The sequence below is a fragment of the Cherax quadricarinatus genome, chromosome 94 (genome assembly GCF_038502225.1).
Source record: "Cherax quadricarinatus isolate ZL_2023a chromosome 94, ASM3850222v1, whole genome shotgun sequence".
Lineage (NCBI taxonomy): Eukaryota > Metazoa > Arthropoda > Malacostraca > Decapoda > Parastacidae > Cherax > Cherax quadricarinatus.
In genome coordinates this window covers 2,855,587-2,878,467 of record NC_091385.1, presented here as the reverse complement: position 1 = coordinate 2,878,467, position 22,881 = coordinate 2,855,587, and the positions used below count along the sequence as shown (strand labels likewise).

Here is a 22,881-nt window from a genome sequence, read left to right as displayed (position 1 = left end):
AGTCTTCAACACGCACCACCTGACTCGTGTCACCACGCTCTGTATATCCACACACTTTCCCCAGATAGATTTTTTTTTTTTGACTTTATAAAAGCCCATGTGTGGACAAAATGTTGTCAATGAAGGATCGCATTGTACTGCACTTTTTTTTTTTTTCATGATTTTGCTGAGTAGTACTTTTTAAATTTATAAACAGTCGTGTTCCATTGCGCTAATTTGCATATGCTGCTCAATACCATATTAAAAACTAAGGAAGTTTTGAAGAGGTGGCATTGCAGGAATGTTGAGATTATTTAACATGAAACAAATCAAGAAAATGACTGAGTAAATAATGGAACATTTTATTCAAAATACACGCAGCGTATAAAACATGTTACTTAATTTAATGACTCTTAACATTAATGACAGTAAACATATGTCTTTCACAGCAGCTGTCATGATAGACACACATTACGTTTATTAAATAACGAGTATAAGCTAGCAATAATACTGGATTCCTGTCTCGCAATAATTCATGCAGTATAGCTAAAATTTTGAGCAATAGTAATTTAAAACTATTTCTGATCATTTATTTTGCAGTGCCAATATAGGGCCAAGCTGTCTAAATTTCCATAAGCTTGGTTCCAATTTTGAATTATAAACAAATGTACAGTGATAGCAAGAGTGACTCGCAAAAATCATAACACAGTTATAAATAACTCAGGAGAGAGGGTAGGTTTCGAACCCTTGGCAGGACAGTCAATCTTAGGATCTGACCAGTGGTAAGAGTACCAGAATGCTTGCTTTAGGACCTGTCCTAATCCCTACCCCTTTCCTGAGTTGGATAACAATAGTATTCTAATAATATCAAGTCTGAAACAAAAGCAGTGTCTGGGGGATTTATGAAGGATAAGCAAAAACATCAGAGCATTAAATGAACAAAGATGAATGGCTGCCACTGTCAGTGAGCTTTAATCAATAAATACTAAACAAGCAATTTAAAAATTATCACCGAAGTTAGATGAGAATGAAGATTTATTAAAAGAACTGGAAGATGAGGAGAAAGACTTGTTAATTCTCGAGTTGAAGTCTTGAGCCATATTGCCAGTGTTTGGGACATTCTGGTTTGGCAGCCTTGAGGACATCCGAGACATATCAGAAAAATTGGACATATTGCTAAAGTTTGACATACCAGAATATTGTGAAGAAGGATCACTGAAATGAGAGAAATTAGACATATCTGTGAATCCAGACCTTCCAGATAAAGTAGAAGCCATGGAGTCTGTAGACATCTGAGACATTAGGGATTGCCCACGATTCATAAGGTTTTTCAGGTCACCAAATCCAGGAGGAAACTCTGGACTTTGGAAAAATGGACCTGCATCCCCAGTTGTAGAGGAAAAAGACTTCTTGAGGGAAGATGTGCTAGATGAGCTTTTCTTGACAGACATCACAGAGCCATCAGGCATATGTTGTATACAAGATTCACTCACTTCGGCCGCATCAGCTGCCTCTGAACGCTTGAATTTTCCTTCTGGGTCCTCTTCCTCGTGCAATATCTTGGTAGTTGCTTCTCTCCTGGCAGCCTGACTTTCTTTATCAGTAATCTCAGCTGCAGTTTCTTTGTGCTCCATAAAGCCATCCTTCTCTTTCACAACATTGGAGGTCTGGGAGGTGAGAATACGTCGGCCGTTCTCCTCTGTAACACTTATGTTAGATTGATTTCCCGATCCTACAACCTGTGCAGCAGGAGGTGGAACCTGCGGAGCCTTGGCCATTTGTTGGAGACCTGGAGCACCAGCCTGAGGGAACTGCTCAAACACTTGCTTAAGAGGTTCTTGGGGCATGAAGAGTGGTGACTGCTGGAACAGAGGCTGAAATTGAGGTTGGGGTGGTGTGAACTGGGATTGTGGTGTGGGTTGGAACTGGGGTTGTGGGGGTTGGAATTTTGGTTTGGATGGTGGTGTGAACTGGGGTTGTGGTGAAGGCTGGAACTGGGGCTGTGAGGGTTGGAACTGGGCTTGTGGTGAGGGTTGGAACTGGGCTTGTGGTGACTGGAACGGAGGCTGGGGTGATTGGAACTGGTGCTGTGGAGACCGGAACTGGGGCTGTGGAGACTGGAACTGGGGCTGTGGAGACTGGAACTGGGGCTGTGGAGACTGGAACTGGGGCTGTGGAGACTGGAACTGGGGTTGGGGTGACTGGAACTGGGATTGGAGTGGTGACTGTGGTTGAGGATAAGGACCTTGTTGATGCATTGGCTGAGATGTCTGTTGAAATACAGGCTGGGGTGTGGGCTGGCTAGGACTTGTAACATTAAAAGCCACTTCTGTGCGCATGGGAGCTCTTTTCCCCAAATCAAACTCCATGGTAGATGAAACTCGAGATGATTCCGATCCAGCTTCACTGGGTGCCGGTGAGGAGCACGTGCTGGTCTTCAGCGAACCAAATCCCGAGTCACTGAACATCAACTTCTCCCTCATCTCCTTTGGCAAGCCTTCAAGGCCATCATTAGAGGAACTCTCAAAACTGGATGAGGACTGAATAACAGTCTTTGAGGAGGAGCTTTTGAAGGACGAGGTGGACCCTCCATCACTGAAGGATGACTTCTGGACACTGGAGGATGAGGTGCTGCTGCTACTTATCTTGGGGACCTCACTCACTGGGGCACCCTCCTGTTGGTGTATTTAGAAGCAGATATAAGTAAATAAAAACTCACAAAGAATAGCTGATTATGCTGTAAAATGTATTTAGAAGAATAATATATACAGCCTCTCCTCACTTAAGAACAGAGCTCTCTTCCTAACACCAAGTCAGTAAACGAATTTGTCGCTAAGTGAGGAGCATACTATAATGGTAGTGGGTTTTTGTCAACTATCTCTGATATTGTTTTAATGTCACCCTTGTACCATTTATAACATTTCTGGTATATTTTTGAATGTTTATTCAGCAGCGTACTGTATATTGTAATAAACAGAATAGAGGAAATCAGCACTAATACAGGTCCTCCATCACAAATCCTGCATCATTGGGACTTGCAGTGTGCCAGATTACTGTTTGCCGAATTAGAGTGGTTAGGTTAGAATACACTTAGTAAAATTAACCAACTTGACTTACACAGTTCATTGAACATCAGCAAAAATCGAACATTTCCGCTACTTTGAGCTCAATTTCAAGGTACTTTTCGTCATGAAAGCAATCAAAATCATGTCTATTTCTGTAATATATCTTCCATTCTATCAAATGAGTCCAAAAAATGAGAATACAACCATAAAAATCACAAAGAGGCGGCTAATGGCTGAGAAGTGAACTCCCTTATTTATCGTCCATCTTTTTTATTTTTGTTGTACGTTAAGAAGCATCATTCCATCATACATTGCCCAAGTTTCAATGAGATAGCCCAACAAACAACCGAGAAAAAAAAAATATTTACCAAAAATCATACTTGGCAAGCCCAAGCCAGGTACTGGAAATAAGTCACTTTGTCTGACTTTTCTGGGTTATCCTAGGTTCTCTATACATACACTGCTATGTATGATAATCTATGTAACTGTATTTGTGTATACCTGAATAAACTTATTTGCTTCTAGTCTGTCATTCACTTATTTCAACTACCCAATAAAGTGGTCAGAAATTGGCAATTTGACCGATTTCACACAAATTTCAACAGATGCCAATTTCAAAATAGGGTCTAGAATAAACAATGCAGACATTCCTGGCACTAAAATAACATTTTCTCTGTTCATTAGTCATGGCTCCTGGCCCCTCTTATATTACTCTTGCTTACCATTTGGAATTTTTATTCACAAAAAAAAAAAAAAAATTGAAGATTTACTGTTATGCAGACTACTGCATTATTGTAATAATTGTATAAATAATGTCAATCCATTCTTGACTCCGTACTGGAATTTAGACTGGCAGGCGGACAGGTATTGGACAGTGACGTCATTTGTTTACTCTCGAGCTTCGCTAAAGAATAGAGCATTTTTGCTACTGTGAGCGCAGTTTCAAGGTACTTTTCGTCATGAAAGCAATCAAAATAATATCTATTTCTGTAATATATCTTTCATTCATCAAATGAGACCGAAAAAATGAGAATATAACCATAACAACCATACAAAAATATACCGCTAAGTGGCCGCTAATGGCTGAGAAGTGAACTCCGCTATTTATGGTCTGATTTCTTTCGTTTTTGGTGTATGTGAAGAAGTATCTTTCCATCATACATTGCCCAAGTTTGAATAAGATAACCCAACAAACAACTGAGAAAATAATAATAATATAATAATAATAATAATAATCTTTATTTACTACACATACATGTACAAGGTATACAGGCCTAGCTGACATCAGTGACATACTACTGTATAGAAAGGCACTTGTTATGCTGAGTATTACAAGAAAATTAGGTCAGTGTCCCAGGATAACACCCACACTAGTCGACTAACACCCAGGTACCCATTTACTGATGGGTAAACATAGACAACAGGTGTAAAGAAACACGCCTAATGTTTCTACCCTGGCTGGGAATCAAATATTTACCAAAAATCATATATGGCTAACCCAAGCCAGGTACTAAAAATAAGCCACATTGAGTTTTTTGGGGTTAATCTAGGTTCTCTACACACATGCTGCTTTTTTTTTTTTATTAACACACTGGCCGATTCCCACCAAGGCAGGGTGGCCCGAAAAAGAAAAACTTTCACCATCATTCACTCCATCACTGTCTTGCCAGAAGGGTGCTTTACACTACAGTTTTTAAAACTGCAACATTAACACCCCTCCTTCAGAGTGCAGGCACTGTACTTCCCATCTCCAGAACTCAAGTCCGGCCTGCCGGTTTCCCTGAATCCCTTCATAAATGTTACTTTGCTCACACTCCAACAGCACGTCAAGTATTAAAAACCATTTGTCTCCATTCACTCCTATCAAACACGCTCACGCATGCCTGCTGGAAGTCCAAGCCCCTTGCACACAAAACCTCCTTTACCCCCTCCCTCCAACCCTTCCTAGGCCGACCCCTACCCCGCCTTCCTTCCACTACAGACTGATACACTCTTGAAGTCATTCTGTTTCGCTCCATTCTCTCTACATGTCCGAACCATCTCAACAACCCTTCCTCAGCCCTCTGGACAACAGTTTTGCTGCTATGTGTGATAATCTGTAGAGAGAAAATAACTCTTTTGTTTCATGTTTATGGTGGAGTAGGAGTGTATATCACAGTTAGCCCTGTGCTATACAGTGGACCCCCGGTATTCGATATTAATCCGTTCCTGAGAGCTCATCGAATACCAAAAATATCGAAAAGCGAATCAATTTTCCCCATAAGAAATAATGGAAATCAAATTAATCCGTGCAAGACACCCAAAAGTATGAAAAAAAATTTTTACCACATGAAATATTAAGTTTAATGCAATAAAATAATTACAATAACAACAATAACAATAGAATAATTGACACTTACCTTTAATGAAGATCTGGTGATGATTGATGGGATGGGAGGAGGGGAGAGTGTGGATGGTGTTAGTGTTTAGAAGGGGAATCCCCTTCCATTAGGACTTGAGGTAGCAAGTCCTTTTCTGGGGTTACTTCCCTTCTTCTTTTAATGCCACTAGGACCAGCTTGAGAGTCACTGGACCTCTGTCGCACAACAAATCTGTCCATAGAGCTCTGTACCTCCCGTTCCTTTACGATTTGTCTAAAATGGGCTACAACATTGTCATTGTAATAGTCACCAGCACGGCTTGCAATAGCTGTGTTAGGGTGATTTTCATCCATCAAGGTTTGCAGTTCAACCCACTGTGCACACATTTCCTTAATTTTTGAAGTAGGCACAGTGGATTCCACAACTGGCATAGGCTTCTCAAGGTTAGCCCCAAACCCTTCAAAATCTTTCTTAATTTCAATACTAATTCTCACCCTTTTTACCACAGGGTTGGCACTAGAAGCTTTCTTGGGGCCCATGGTGACTTATTTTGCAGAAACAAGCACCAAAAACAATGATAATATGGAATGTACCGAATGTATCCTTAGATGCGCGCACACTGGCTGGCTTGTAAACACTGGCACACACGGGCAGTTCAGGCCACACGTGGACACGTCTTGTACGAATTGTATCGAATACCGGGTTTTCAATCGGATACCGAGGTGAAAATTTTGCTTTAAAATGCATCGAATACTGGATTTATCGAATACTGATGCCATCGAATACCGGGGGTCCACTGTACTCTGTTTTCTTTAATATAAGCCCCAAGACAAGGATAGGAGAATGGTATTTGTTTACCATATCCTCTTCATAACTCTGTCGAACTGCTCGGTGTTATGACAAATATTATTCATTCTGGAGTATTTAACATGTTTTATGTTATTTATATTGTTTCTTATGTCATATTAGATCAATTGTGATAGGCAAATAAGCTGTAGTGTTGATATTAGCATAATAATAAAGCATATTCTCCTGCTTCATGAGACTGAGCTCATGGCAACCGACAGTGGCTTCAAAGCCACCTTATCTTTAATGGATAATGTACTGTGTAGGTGCTTTACATAATGAGAAGCATTTCTTTTATTCATTGGAACCATGGCTAGGGCTAAAAGTAAGCAGGTTAAAACAATAAATGGAGAAAAAGAAATTGGAATGACTTATGCAGCAAGTAGTGCCACCAAACAGTACCAGTAGGTTGGTGTGGTGACCCTGGAAATTTGAAATTATGCTAGCCAAAATTAGTGCCGAATAACTGAAGGAATTGAATAACTGATTGCCGGATTTGTGATGGCAGACCTGTACTATAGATTTTTCTTTGTACCTCCATAAATAAACTTTTCTTTCATCACTTGCCATAACACACCACAAATCTTCCTATCACCTCTTGTTTCATAGATCCATCTGCAGTCATGTCTACAATATTTAGATATTTGTTTTCTTCCTCTATACTCCCTCCCATCTGATATCCAATCTCTGGTTACCTAGATTTTTGCTTTCTCTCATCTTTTCAATGTTTGCTATGTTCACGGAGCAAGAGATTACAGTATATGTAACTCCAGGCCATTACCAATATAGCTACTCTACTCCCGTTGGTATGTGTTTAACACACTCATCAAGGGATTCAGAAATCATTTTCAGCAGACTCAGACTGTCGAACATAACCAATTATTAAGTCAAAATTTAGTAGATCATCAGTCACTTTTTTTGCATCATATAATGGGATGAGGAAAATTTGCACCCAGAAAACAAAATTGAGGTAGTCCAAAACTTCAAGCCACTCGATGATAAAAAGTGATTTTAATTACTCTTAGAAATGGTTGAGTTTCATAAAAGATTCTGTAGAAATTTCTGAAAATAGTCCCTTAACCTCTCTTATCAGCCAAAGTCAGGAGGCTGCTTGTTTTAATATCACCAGATTATGTGGATGTGAGTGACTTGGGAAAGGGTACAGCATCAATGCAAGTTTCTCAGTCTCTCTTATCATGTTGTATTCTTTGCAAAATTTAAGAAACATCAATGCAACTACACCAGTGGAAAAAGATTTAGCTCTAGTGATGGTGCTGGAATGTTTTCACGTCTGTTGGTACTCATCTCCGCATGTTATCCAGGTCTTCAGTGACCATATTCCACCGATTCTCTCTGGCAGTATGCAAAATTAGAATTTTTGTATGTAAATATCGACTTTTCAGATCCAGGTCTTAAGACATTTGTTTCAGATATTGCAGGGAAAAGCAATATGCGATGTATTTCAGGTGAGGGATGAGGACACAGACCCTGCTTATTAGCTAATATTTTATTTATTACTCATTAGGGAAGATGAGTAGCCTAAGACTGTTGTTTCTCACTGGAATATATACCCTTAATGTCCTTATATATAAGCAATTAATTAGTTATTGCCATTGCATGCCTGAAACACTCTACGTAACTATGAGCTTTCTGCATTTTATCATGCTGAAATAAAATTTTATTATTATTATTATTATTATTATTATTATAGAATGAATTTACTGGCAGTAGCATTGCGTCCCTTGCTAGTGTCCTGAACTTACATTAGCCATGTGACTGTCTTGGCTTGTTGTAGTGCTTGTTCGAAAAAAAAAGTGCCTGTCTTACTATATAATAATATTCTCTTCAGAGCTTCCAATTGGTCTGGGATGGTATAGAAGCAGTCCCATTAGCTGTTATTTTATTATGTCAGGTGATTGAGCAAGCCTAGATGTACAGAAGGGCCCTGCTTATACGTGTACAGCCTTTTTCACTTTCAAATGTAAAAGCCTGAGGAATAGAGCTAAGCCTAAAAAATGCATGTACAGTAAGTCATCACTTAATGTCATTTTGTTATAACAGTGAGAAAAAAAAATTTGACTCAGCTGGGGCCACTGTGTGTGGAGTTTGCACATTCTCCCATGTCTGCATGGGCTTTCTCCAGGTACTCCAGTTTCCTCCCACATCCCAAAGCTGTGGCATGTCTAAATTGTCCCAGTATGAGTGAGTGTGGTGTATGTGAGAGTGCACCCTGCCATATTTGTTATTGTTTGCTGTTGAACTGCATGGTTGTACGATGTGCTCCTAAATAAATGAAGAATAATCATAACTGAAAACCATTGCATTAGTGAAACACAGTAAAGCGGGGACCTCCTATATCAGAACTCACAGAATGGCATATGCCACTGCATGAAGTTGGTGTTCTTGTTTGTTCATTCAGTTCTGATAGGTTCAGAGTGGGATTAAGTTTTTGTGGGTCCCTGGGCTACAGGTACTGAGAGGCCTCCAGTGATATTTTCAAAAAGAAAAAAGATAAAGAAATCTTAAATTTATTTTTACAAGGCTAACCACAATTAAAATTTAAACATTTGGTTTTCTGTAATTTCTTGGAAACAAATTTCTCCAAAATATCAGTAAATTGTAAGTTGAGACCATCTCTGGAAGCCCTCCAGCTGGCAAAGGTTTCTGGGCCTAAAACCCATGTCTCAGTTTGGCCTTGGCTGGGCTACTTATCCTGTATTCAGTGCATGCCACACAAAACCTTTGTCATCTTGGCTAGCCAGAAGCATTGCCTAACCATAGCCAAAGTCAAGTGAACTACCCTAGTACCAGTGTGGTTTACAAGATGCTGTGGCCTTTTTGACATTTCAGAGAAAGAATTGGTGCCCTGGTAGGTAATGTATCATTTCTAGAAACACCTCAAAACCACATATTCTTGTGCCTCTATCTAATTAACACCATACTTGGCTGTTTCTCAGTGTGTATGTATGTGTGTATTATCACTTTTGTAACTGATAAAACTCACTTTCACTTACTGAGACTCAATTTACTATTATGTTTAACTTGTCCATGATAATAGAAGCTAGATTAATATACAAGTTATCCATTTTGTGGATGGCAGCAGTTAGAGTACTGGGTACACCAAATCCATCCAGAGGATGGAAGAGTTAGTCTTAGAGAGTTATCAGGAGTTTCTTTAGGTATTTACATATCAATATTTTGTTTCCTGTTACAAGAAATTTTATGAAAATTTATAAAAAAAAAAAATTATGGTACTTTTTCATCATTTAGATACCTCATAATATTGTACAAGTTTAAAATTTTGGTGTGGCCAGGGGGATTTCAAGAATGGGGGGAAGAATAGAATAGAGCAGCAAAACAGAGTAGACAGCAAATTTATTAATAAAAGGTCAGAGGTATAACCACTTAGTATTTAAGAGGTTTTTCAGTCACACTTTGAACATGTTTCATGAAGACTCACGAAATCGTAATGACATGATTGCAAACAAACCATACCCCGGCCGGGATTGAACCCGCGGTCAGAGAGTCTCAAAACTCCAGCCCGTCGCGTTAGCCACTAGACCAGCTAGCCACAATAAGATTCGTCCAACTAGGCATATTTCTACACCATAGGAAGGTTAGCACAGGCACCACTGTGACCACAAGTGCAAGTTTTTACAGACGAATCTCCAGCTAGCGTGGCCGTGACGAACTCTAGCTCAAGTCCCTTCACTGCCGTCAACATGACTCACGAAATCGTAATGACACGATTGCAAACAAACCAGTGGTCTAGTGGCTAACACGACGGGCTGGAGTTTTGAGACTCTCTGACCGCGGGTTCAATCCCGGCCGGGGTATGGTTTGTTTGCAATCATGTCATTACGATTTCATGAGTCATGTTGACGGCAGTGAAGGGACTTGAGCTAGAGTTCGTCACGGCCACGCTAGCTGGAGATTCGTCTGTAAAAACTTGCACTTGTGGTCACAGTGGTGCCTGTGCTAACCTTCCTATGGTGTAGAAATATGCCTAGTTGGACGAATCTTATTGTGGCTAGCTGGTCTAGTGGCTAACGCGACGGGCTGGAGTTTTGAGACTCTCTGACCGCGGGTTCAATCCCGGCCGGGGTATGGTATGTTTCATGAAGGATGTTGCAGTAATTATTTAAAAAAAAAATGACTACCTTCTTTGGTGCCTTGATAGTGAGAACCCCATCCTTTGAGAGTGCAGTAGTGACCAGATCAATATCAGCAGCTGGAGGCAGTGTGAACTCCTTATAAAATGATTTCGATGATGACGAAGCACCATCCTCCGAGACCTGAAAATAAAAATACTGAATGTACTGACACGAAGGACTTCAACCTAAAACTGTCATGGATTGTCAGTTTGGGTTTAATGTCTGTCAGCTAATTGAGGGTCATTAAGATTTCAAATTAAAAAAAAAAAAATTAGTTCATCGCAGGCACACCCAGAAAATACAGTCCATAAGAATAATAGTAATAATAAAAATAATATTTATTTCTACAAGTACAGCTTATACATACGATAGCTACCATCAGACATGCTACAGGAGGTCCTCCACATTCGCAAGGGTTAGGGGATCAAGAACTTCACGAATCTTGAAAATTCGCAAATGTTTGGTGTGCAGATATGATGTAGGGAAATATAATAATAGCATTTACTTAGCCTAACAATACTCCTTCCTTAACTTGTTGAACCACAAACAATCATAAAACACATGAAAACATCGTAAAATATTGTATATACATGTTATGGTTTAATAACAAATAATGAACAAACGGATTGAGGTTCAGGTGAGGTGAAAGGGGTAGTGGCAGGCTTCCTTGTGATTAACATTGTGATGGGCAACTGAGACAGTTTCCTCTTCATATCTACAAACAAGAGTTTTGTAGGGAATTATGCTCCTATCATGTTGCTCATCACCTTCAAAGCCCTCAACATCGATGGGTCTGTGTTGTAAAAAAATTGTTTGAGCTGTGCTGTCATTCTCATCGCTTGCCCTAGTTTTTCAAGGGTGAGGGCTTGAGGTTGCTTGGCCTCAGCAACACTCTCCTCCTCTTCATCCTCACTTTCTTCCTGCACATGTGATTGGGCAGTTGGGCATTCACGAATGTTTGAATCTCGCGAAAGTGGAAGGCTAGCTGTATATAGAAAACCCCCTCATGCAAATTAGGTCAGTTTTGTCCCTCAGTATGTGACCCACACCAGTCAACTAACACCCAGGCACCTATTTTAGTGATAGGTGAACAGGGACAGTAGGTGTCTTAAAGAAACATCTTAATTTTTCCACCCATACTGGGAATTGAACCACAGACAGGAATGCACTGTCAGTTGAGCTATAGGATTCCATAAGTCTTAACTAAGCAGGCATGAAAAAGATGCTCTACAACACCTATTAGTTTAACCTGTAAACGGTGCAAGCAGATCTACGTTCACATGTGTAGTGCTACAAAAGTAGATCTACGTTTTTTTACATATTTTCAAATATAACAAAAAAAAAAAGATCAAAGTTTTTTACACATTTTCAAATGTAAAAAACAAAAAGAAGATCTACTTTTTTACATACTTTCAAATGTTGAAAAAACGTATATATACGTTTGGACCGTTTACGGGTTAAATAGAAGAGCCAATACAGTAGGACCTCCATATCTGCAGGTTCAGTCTCAGCAATTCTCAGCTTACCCTAGCCTGAAAATAATCCTAAATTTTGCTTAAAAATGACAACAAAGTGCAAAAGCAGTGATGGTGACAGTTCTTCAAAGCCTCAGAGAAGTCGTGAAGTGCGTCCCATCAGTGAAAAGTGATAATTCTTGACTTATTGTGCATAATTTATCAATTAAACTTTATCATAGGTATGTACGTAAACAAAAAATTACTACAATCTGTGGCTCAGATACCCTCTTGCCACTTAGTAATATTAATTATTTCAAAGGTTTCTACAACTGGAACAAAGCAAACAAGTAGTGTCACCCAGACCCAAGACAGTACTGATAACTTTTACAATGGCATCTTTCCTTTTCATTAGTATTTATAAGTGGGCCAGCAGTGCTGCATAACCTTCACAGCTTAGCACTTGGTTATGATTATAATAGTAACAGAGGTTTCGCTAATGCAGCGATTTTCAGTTATACCCATTCTTCATGTATTCAGACTTCTTACAATAAATATATTCACCACTCTCTATAAGCTAGGTACAAAAATATTTTAAAGTAATGTGTGTACTGTATATGCATTTTTTAAGCCTAGCCAATAGACCCCTGGCTGTCTTCAAGAAGGCACTGGACATGCACCTAAAGTTAGTACCTGACCAACTGGGCTGTGGTTCATATGTCAATTTGTGTGTGGCCAGCAATAACAGCCTGGTTGATCAGACCCTGATCCACCATGAGGCCTGGTCTCAGACTGAGCCGCGGGGGTGTTGACCCCCGAAACCCTCTCCAGGTAAACTCCAGGCAGCTCTTTGGCTCACTTAATATATGACAGTGTAAACAAGTTATCAGGCTTTTATATACAGTGGACCCCCGGTTTACGATATTATTTCATTCCAGAAGTATGTTCAGGTGCCAGTACTGAACGAATTTGTTCCCATAAGGAATATTGTGAATTAGATTAGTCCATTTCAGACCCCCAAACATACACGTACAAACGCACTTACATAAATACACTTACATAATTGGTCGCATTGGGAGGTGATCGTAAAGCGGGGGGCCACTGTATATACGTATTTGAATGTGAAAAGCTGTGATTCACTTCAGTGATTTTTTGCTTTACAGCAGCAGCCTGGAACCTAAACTGTTGTATAAACAGGGCCCTCTTGTACAATATGCTATAATATAGAGAAACAGTAAAACACATCGATTTCGTCAAACGTAACGGAATAAAAATTTAATAGTATTCTTCTTTCAACAAACCGGCCATATCCCACTATTTAATAGTATTGTGGTAATAAAAGCAGAATTACCAACAATATGTTAGGTAATAGTAGGTTGATAGACAGCAACCACCCAGGGAAGTACAGTGCTATCTCAGTTTTTGTATGCCCTAGTTTGTTTGTAAAACTATAGTTCTTCTTCTTTCAATGTACCAGCCGTATCCCACCGAGGTGGGGTGGCCCAAAAGGAAAAATGAAAGTTTCTCCTTTCAAATTTAGTAATATATACAGGAGAAGGGGTTACTAGCCCCTTGCTCCCGGCATTTCAGTCGCCTCTTACAACACGCATGGCTTACGGAGGAAGAATTCTGTTCCACTTCCCCATGGAGATAAGAGGAAATAAACAAGAACAAGAACTAGACAGAAAATAGCAGAAAACCCAGAGGGGTGTGTATATATATGCTTGTACATGTATGTGTAGTATGACCTAAGTGTAAGTAGAAGTAGCAAGACATACCTGAAATCTTGCATGTTTATGAGACTGAAAAAAGACACCAGCAATCCTACCATCATGTAAAACAATTACAGGCTTTCGTTTTATAGAGAATAACTATAGTTATTCTCTATAAAATGCATTTTTTGTTAATATTTTTGGGTGTCTGGAATGGATTAATTGGATTTACATTATTTCTTATGGGAAATATTAACAAAGAATACATTTTATAAAGAATAACTATGGTTTTACATACAAACTAAGGCATATGAAAACCGAGGTTCCACTGTACTACTGTCCTGTTAAACGAGTGTAAGAAACCTGTAATTGTTTTACATGATGGTAGGATTGCTGATGCTTTTTTTCTGTCTCATAAGCACACAAGATAACAGGTATATCCTGTTACTTTTACTTACAATTAGGTCACACTACACATGTATGTACAAATTTTTTGTATATACACTCACCTGATTTTTCTTTAGTTTTTCTTAATACTCCTTGTTCTTAATAAGTTCCTTTCATATCCATGAGGAAGTGGAATAAAAATTTTTCTTATGTAAGCCATGCGTGCTGCAAAAGTCAACTAAAATGCCTGGAGCAATGGCCTAGTAACCCCTTTTCCTGCACAGCTTACTAAAAATAAAGAGAAGAAAACCTTTAAGTTGGGATGTTCGAATATGCATGGATGTAGTGTGGATGATGAGAAAGAGACGACTGTGGATGTTATGAATGAAAAGACACTGGATATCCTGGCTCTAGTCTAAGTGAAACATAGCTGAAGGGGGTAGGAGAGTTTCAGCGGGGAGAAATAAATGGGATTAGGTCAGGGGTTTCTAATAGAGTTAGAACTAAGGAAAGGGTAGCAATCATGTTGAAGGATCAGTTATGGCAGGAAAGAGGAAATATAAATGCATAAATTCAGTGATTATGTGGGGTAAAATAAGGTTGGAATGTGAAAAGTGGGTTTAGTAAGTGTTTATGCACCTGGAGAAGAGAGAAGTGTAGAGAGAGAAAGATTTTGGGAGATGTTGAGCGAGTACATAGGGAGTTTTGAACCAAGTGAGAGTATTTGTGGTGGGGGACTTCAATGCTAAAGTGGGTAAAACTGTTGTGGAGTGAGTAGTAAGTAAGTTTGAGATGCCAAGGGAAAATGAAAATGAGGAGCCTTTAATTGAATTATGTATAGGAAGAGGTTTGGTAATAAGTAATACATATTTTAAGAAAAAGAGGATAAATAAGTATACAAGATATGATATAGAACATAATGAAAGTAGTTTGTATTGGTGGATAAAATGTTGATGGGTAGACTTCAGGATGTGTATGCATATAGAAGGGCAACAGAAATGTAGGATCATTATTAAGTTGTAGCTACAGTTAGAGTAAGAGGTATATGGAGCAAACAGAAAACAGCAACAGCAAGTAACAGAGAAGTCAAAGTTTATAAACTAAGGGAGGAGGAAGTTAGAGTGAGATATAAGCAACTGTTGGCAGAAAGGTGAGCTAATGAGAGTATAGGTAATATGAGGTTTGAAGAGGGGTGGGATAGTTTTAAAAAGGCAGCGTTAGAATGCAGAGAAGTTTGTGGTTAAAGGAAGGTGAGTGATTGGTGCAATGACGAGGCAAAGGGTGTGATAAAACAGAAAAAGGTCGCATATGAGAGATTTTTACAGAGCACAAGTGATATAAGAAGGGTGGAGTATATGGAGAGTAAAAGAGGTGAAGAGAGTGGTGAGGGAGTGTAGAAGGAGAGCAAAAGATAACATAGGTGAGGCACTGTCAACAAATTTTGCTGTGAATAAGAAAAAATTTTGGATCGAGATAAATAAGTTAAGAAAGCCTAGGGAACGAATGAATTTGACAGTTAAAAGCAGAATAGGGGAGTTAGCAGATAGGGAGTTGGAGGTATTGGGAAGATGGCAGGAATATTTTGAGGAACTATTAAATGTTGATGAAGAAAGGGAGGTAGTAATTTCATGCATTGGCCAGGGAGGTATAACATCTTTTAGGAGTGAAAAAGAGCCAGATATGAGTGTGGGGAAGGTGCCTAAGGTATTAGGTAGAATGAAAGGGGGGTAAAGCAGCTGGAACTGATGGGATCATGACAGAATTGTTAAAAGCAGGGGGAGGATATAGTTTTGGAGTGGGTGGTACTTTAGTTCAGTAAATGTATGGAAGAGGGCAAGGTACCTAGGGAGTGGCAAAGAGCGAGTATAATTCCTTTATACAAGGGAAAGGGGGAACAAAATTATTTTTTTTTTATTATCACACTGGCCGATTCCCACCAAGGCAGGGTGGCCCGAAAAAGAAAAACTTTCACCATCATTCACTCCATCACTGTCTTGCCAGAAGGGTGCTTTACACTACAGTTTTTAAACTGCAACATTAACACCCCTCCTTCAGAGTGCAGGCACTGTACTTCCCATCTCCAGGACTCAAGTCCGGCCTGCCGGTTTCCCTGAACCCCTTCATAAATGTTACTTTGCTCACACTCCAACAGCACGTCAAGTATTAAAAACCATTTGTCTCCATTCACTCCTATCAAACACGCTCACGCATGCCTGCTGGAAGTCCAAGCCCCTCGCACACAAAACCTCCTTTACCCCCTCTCTCCAACCTTTCCTAGGCCGACCCCTACCCCGCCTTCCTTCCACTACAGACTGATACACTCTTGAAGTCATTCTGTTTCGCTCCATTCTCTCGACATGTCCGAACCACCTCAACAACCCTTCCTCAGCCCTCTGGACAACAGTTTTGGTAATCCTGCACCTCCTCCTAACTTCCAAACTACGAATTCTCTGCATTATATTCACACCACACATTGCCCTCAGACATGACATCTCCACTGCCTCCAGCCTTCTCCTCACTGCAACATTCATCACCCATGCTTCACACCCATATAAGAGCGTTGGTAAAACTATACTCTCATACATTCCCCTCTTTGCCTCCAAGGACAAAGTTCTTTGTCTCCACAGACTCCTAAGTGCACCACTCACTCTTTTCCCCTCATCAATTCTATGATTCACCTCATCTTTCATAGACCCATCCGCTGACACGTCCACTCCCAAATATCTGAATACATTCACCTCCTCCATACTCTCTCCCTCCAATCTGATATTCAGTCTTTCATCACCTAATCTTTTTGTTATCCTCATAACCTTACTCTTTCCTGTATTCACTTTTAATTTTCTTCTTTTGCACACCCTACCAAATTCATCCACCAATCTCTGCAGCTTCTCTTCAGAATCTCCGAAGAGCACAGTGTCATCAGCAAAGAGCAGCTGTGACAACTCCCACTTTGTGTGTAATTCTTTATCTTTTAACTCCACGCCTCTTGCCAAGACCCTCGCATTTACTTCTCTTACAACCCCATCTATAAATATATTAAACAACCACGGTGACATCACACATCCTTGTCTAAGGCCTACTTTTACTGGGAAAAAATTTCCCTCTTTCCTACATACTCTAACTTGAGCCTCACTATCCTCGTAAAAACTCTTCACTGCTTTCAGTAACCTACCTCCTACACCAATGTATGGTGTAAATATTATGCAGAGAATTTGTAGTGTGGAAATTAGGAGGTGTGGAGTTATAAAAAGTATTATTCAGAGGGCCTGAAGAGAGGTTATTGAGGTGGTTTGTTCATTTAGAGAGAATGGAGCAAAACAGAATGACTTGGAGGGTGTATAAATCTGTAGTAGGAGAGGAGGGGTAGGGCTCGTCCTAGGAAAGGATGGAAGGAGGGGGTAAGAGAGGTTTGGTATGCAAGGGGCCTTGAGATGCAATAGGCATATGTGAGCATTAGGAGTAAATGGAGACAAATGGTTTTTGGGACCTTACAAGCTGTTGGAGCGTGAGCATGGTAATATTTTGTGAAAGGATTCAGGGAAACTGGTTAGTACAAAGGAGAGGTTAGGAATATTGCCCGTTCGGAGAGACGTCTGAACTGTCATAGTGGGGCACCTCTGCTAAGACGGTGATTATGCGTGAATGATGGCGAAGCTATTGAATGATGGTGAAAGTGTTCCTTTTTTTGGGTCACCCTGCCTTGGTGGGAGATTGCCGATGTGTTAAAAAAAAAACGTTACTTAAAAGACACACGTGCAAATGTGGCTTTTTATTGTGCAACAGCAAAGCTTCTGCAGAGTAAACATTGCCACAATAAAATGTCACATTAGTTGCACTTGTGTCCTTTTACCTAACAATAGTGCTATAATCTATTACCTCTAAAAAATTTTTTTAAGTAGACTGCAAGACTAAGGTAAGGCAGATCTTAGTCATATTTGATTTTATGTTTGTAACTAAACTGACTGATCACTGATTAGTGGTGGGTGTTATTTAAAAATCAAGTATAAAGGGAGGTACTTTAATTTCACTCTCCATGGGGAAGTGGAACAGAATTCTTCCTCCGTAAGCCATGCATGTCATTAAAGGTGACTAAAATACTGGGAGCAAGGGGCTAGTAGCCCCTTCTCCTGTATACATTACTGAAGCTAATAAGAGAAACTTTTGTTTTACTTTTTTAGGTCACCCTGCCTTGGTGGGATACGACTGCTTTGTTGAAAGAAGATTTTAATTTCAAACACACGTTTTATGCATGTTCGCTCAGAAAATGTTGCGATATTCCTCTATTTAGATGGAAAAAAAGGCATGTTGAGGTGAATGATAGTCAAGGGACTTGCTAACCTTTCAACAGGATCTAATGAGATATCTTCCAATTCTCATCTGTTTAAAAATAAAAAAAGCACGTGCAAGTGTGTGATAATCGAAGGGCTTGCTAACTTTCTGGTAGGACCCTATAGAAAATTTTGTGATATTCGACTACTTAGAAAACCTTCTGATAGGACCCTATGGAAAATCTTGTAATATTCCACTATTTAGAAATAAAAAAACAAACACGTGTTGAAGTGAGTGACAGGCGAGGGACTCGCTAACCTTCTGATAGGATCCTTCTACCACAATTCGATCATCTACAGCTCGCACCTGCAGCTCCCTAGGATTAAAATCCTTCACGTCCATCACAGCCTGGAAGAGGAAACATGTTAGGAAGCTGCATCTTCAATGTATCACATTTCAGTAAGCCCTCATATCCACGAATTCGGTATCTGTGGTTTCAGTTATCCACATTTACTATGGCTTGAAAATGCCCTTAATTTTGCTTAATAATGGCCCCAAAGTTCAACATAGTGGTACCTTGGGATACGAACAGCTCAAAACGTGAACAATTATGTATTTGTGTAAGTGCTTTTGTAAGTGTATTTTTGGAGGTCTGAAACGGATTAATCTAATTTACATTACATATTCCTTATGGAAACAAATTCTTTCGGTATCAGCACTCAAACAGCCTTCTGGAATAAAATAAGTTCATATCCCGAGGTACCACTGTAGCAGTAATGCTTGCAATTCTTCAAAGCCCAAGAGAAGCTGTGAAATGCTTCCCATCAGTAAAACAATGCTTGTTCTTGACTTATTTTGCATAATTTATTAATTAAACTTTATCATAGGTATGTATCTAAACAAAAAATGACTTGTATGGAGTCTGCTACTATTTGCTATTTCAGGTATCCATAGTAGGTCTTGGAATGTAACCCACGTGGATACTGGGGACTACTGTACTTCTGTATATTTTTCTCTGAAGTGAACAGTCATGATTAAAATTAAAATTTATTTTGACACGATACATTTTTTATACAGAAATGTGTGACACTTGAATGCATGCAGAAAGCCCATGGTTATGTAGAACATTTTGGGCAAGCTTAAGACTATAGGAGCAATAAACATTAGATAGGGACTAAGTTTTTACAAATAATATTGAGTTTGTAATGAATGGATAGGCAGGCCTTGCTTCACAACACTTCACTTTACAGCATTTCCCTAATGCACTAATTTTCAGTTATATTCATTCTTCATTTATTCAGACTTCTTACAGTAAATATATTCACCACTCACTATAAGCTAAGGACAGAAATATTTTAAGGCAAATGATATGCATTTTTTAGGTCTAGCTCTATTACTCACTTAATAGATGATAGTGTAAACATGTTATCAGGATTTTATATGCATTTGAAAGTGAAAAAAGGGCTATGCTTCACTTTACAGCAGAAGGCAGGAACCTATCCTGCTGTATAAGTGGGGCCCACCTGTATATACAAGTAGATTAAATATGTCATTGTACATTATTATAAGAAATATTATTTGGGTTATAGTCAGTTGCATTACTTGAAATTGTATAAAATGGTTTTTGAATGAAGTGTTTGAGAAACAAATGTCCTGGTTTTTGTACATTCTCTTGGTTGTCAACAGGCAACCAAGAGAACTTTTACTTATGGATAATGCTTGGAAAAAATAAAGAGTTGCTGGAGGAGTTCAGTTTTATGACTGTGAACTTCTTGCCTCCTAACACCACTACTCTTATCCAGCTCATGGACCAGCAGGTCATTTCTAACTTCAAGAAACTCTACACCAAAACACTTTTTTGAAAAGGTGAATTGAAGTCTCTTCAGGAACAAATTTAACCCTCAGGGAGTTCTGGAAGGATCATTTCAATATCTTCACCAGCTTGAGGCTTATAGACAAAGCCTGGGGGAATGTGTCTTCCAAGACCATGCAGTCAGTATGGAAGAAATTGTGGCCTGACTGTGGCAGCCAGGGATTTTGAAGGTTTTTGAAGATGATCCTTAGCCAGTAGAGGATATTGTGTCCCTGGGGAAGACCTTGGGCCTAGAGATGACTGAAGATAATGTGGAGGAGTTGGTGGAGGAGAGCAGAACTGAACTCACCACAGAAGAACTTACAGACATTCAGAAGGAGCAGCAACAGATTGCAGTGGAGGAGCTGTCCTCAGAGGAAGAGGGAAGGGATGATGTGCTGATTGCTTTTGTCAAGGAAATGTGTGCTAAATGGAGTGAAGTCCAAGAATTTGCTGAAAAATAGCATCCAGACAAAGCAGTGGCCATCTGTCTCTAACCTGTATAGTGACACTGTAATATCTCAGTTTAGACAGGTGTTAAAATGGAGCCTGAAACAAACCTTCCTGGACAGGTTTTTAGTGAGAGAAGGAACCTGTGAGCCAGAACAAGGTGTTGGTGGTGAACAGCGACAGAGAAGAGAAACAATACCAGAAGGCCTGGCATATTAATAGTAAAAGACGTTTTTCTTTTACAATTAGTAATTCGTACATGTCAGTTGTGACTTGGCAAGATAAGATTTGTTTGGATTTTTAACCTAGAGGGTTAGGCACCCAGGATAACCTAATGAAGTCAGTGCATCATCGAGAACTGTGTTAAAAAAAACAAGCAGAATTTCAGAAATATCTCAAGTTGTTGTCTCAGACATGCAAGTTAGTTATGAATTACCTGGAGAGGGTTTCGGGCATCAGCGGCCCCATGGCCCAGTCAGTGACCAGGCCTTGTGGTGGATCAAGGCCTGACTGACCAGGCTGTTACTGCTGGTTCATCATTTTACTCAAATTTCATGGAAATTTACCTGGAATTTACCATCCTTTTCTGTGATCTGGAGAGCCTGTGAAGCATACAGGTCCTCGTCAATCTTGCTAGTACGGATCTTGCTGTACACATCCCGGCACTCGGTTCTGGATCCCTGATCAACCTGGGGATGAAAAGTATTTTTGACATGGTTGAATTTACAGGCTAAATGTTGTGTATAAGATATATAAGACAAGATAAGATTATGTTTGTTTTTTTAACCAGGAGGGTTAGCCGCCCAGGATAACCCAAGAAAGTCAGTGCATCATCAAGGACTCTCTTATTCCATTGTGGTCCTTTTTTCATGATTTTGTCCTCCAGGATGCGACCCACACCAGTCGACTAACACTTGCTTGCTAAGTGAACAGGGACAGCAGGTGTAAGGAAACATGCCCAATGTTTCCACCCGTGCCGGAGATCGAACCATGGACACTCAGTGTGTAAGGCGAGAGTGTTGCCCACCTTATCATGATACCAGCAATAGACAGTGTCAGATCTTGTCTTCCTCCCATATTTATGGGAAGGGCAAGAACCAAGCCACCATTGCACATACCACGGAATGAATGGTGTTCGAACCCATGGCAACAGTCTTATTACAATTTCATGTCACTCAAATAGGAGCTCTTTATGTGAAGATTCAAAGGTTGTAACAAATGGGGTCATCAGTTAAATGCATGTATGCTAATATCCATGATTATTGTAGGTATGGTATTGTCTACCTGCATACCAGAGTTATGGCTTCCCATCACTCGAGGCTTGCTTCATGGGGGTTGGTAGATGGTTCATGGTTTTGGGGAGGTTGGTAGTTGATTTATGGTTTTGAGAGATTAGTAGATGATCCATTGTTTTGGAGAGCTGGTAGATGGCCCATGATTTTGGCAGGTTGGGTAGATGGTTCATGGTTTTGCGAGATTGGTAAATGGTCCATGGTTTTGGGAGGACAGTAGATAGTCCATGCTTGTGGAAAAGTTAATAGATGATCCAATTTAGGGAGGAGGGGTAGTACATGAATCATGGAACCATCTACTAACCCCAAGAGATATACAAATAAATCTGACCAGAGTTTCCCATAACTGCTCCTCCAAAAAATATCAGCACGTGGGTCTCCTACCTTATTTACCACAGAACATATCTGAGTACACCATAGATCCACACATTACACACCTTGAGTCCTCTGTTATCAAACTTGTCCAAGATTGACTGAACTGCACGGTCGAAGTCTTCCCAGTTCTCTTTGAAGAAGGTGTCATCGAAGAAGCTCTCTCGCTGGACCACATTCAGAGACTTCCCAGAAGGCATCATGAATGCTTCTGAAAAACATTATAAGAGTTACATTCTGGCTTGTATTTAGGTTCCATGATCGATAACAAGAGTGGTACAGTATGTCTTGTGAGGAAATGCCTGCTATGCTCAGCCATCCCTAGTACCATGATAGCTACATTTACAAGGCCACCAATGGAAATCAGTCTGACCTTTTTTGGGTTATCCTAGGTAATTTATATCATGTATGATAATTGTATGTACTTATGTGTACCTGTGCCTAAATGAACTTAAAAACTTTCATAGATGACCGAAATTCTCATGCATGCTAGTGACTTTCTTTGTGCTTAACAGTATTTTATTACTACATGTAAACTATACATTATATAATATGCAAAGAAACAAAATTTGTATTTTATTTGAGAATGGTACTATATATCCAGGAATTTCAACATATGCAAACTCCCAAACCATATGAGTGTTAGCAAGGTAGAATGAGTAGTTGAAATTTCTCCTTATTGAACTTCA

The 22,881-nt window shown here is 39.6% G+C and overlaps 2 protein-coding genes across 3 annotated transcripts in view; one reads left to right on the top strand and one right to left on the bottom strand.

The window, feature by feature from the left end:
- LOC128700866 (protein embryonic gonad-like) overlaps positions 1-22,881 on the top strand; it is a 508,931-nt gene that overhangs the window by 9,554 nt on the left and 476,496 nt on the right. The window lies entirely within an intron of this gene.
- LOC128700873 (probable basic-leucine zipper transcription factor N) overlaps positions 326-22,881 on the bottom strand; it is a 96,009-nt gene continuing 73,453 nt past the window's right edge. For both annotated transcript variants that reach the window (XM_070104722.1, XM_070104723.1), the window contains exons 2-6: positions 22,258-22,403; positions 21,095-21,217; positions 18,545-18,634; positions 10,411-10,545; positions 326-2,654 (exon numbers count right to left, since the gene is read on the bottom strand). In XM_070104722.1, coding sequence (XP_069960823.1) covers positions 978-2,654; positions 10,411-10,545; positions 18,545-18,634; positions 21,095-21,217; positions 22,258-22,395 — 2,163 coding nt within the window. In that variant the 5' untranslated portion in view covers positions 22,396-22,403 and the 3' untranslated portion in view covers positions 326-977. The remainder of the gene's footprint in view (positions 2,655-10,410; positions 10,546-18,544; positions 18,635-21,094; positions 21,218-22,257; positions 22,404-22,881) is intronic.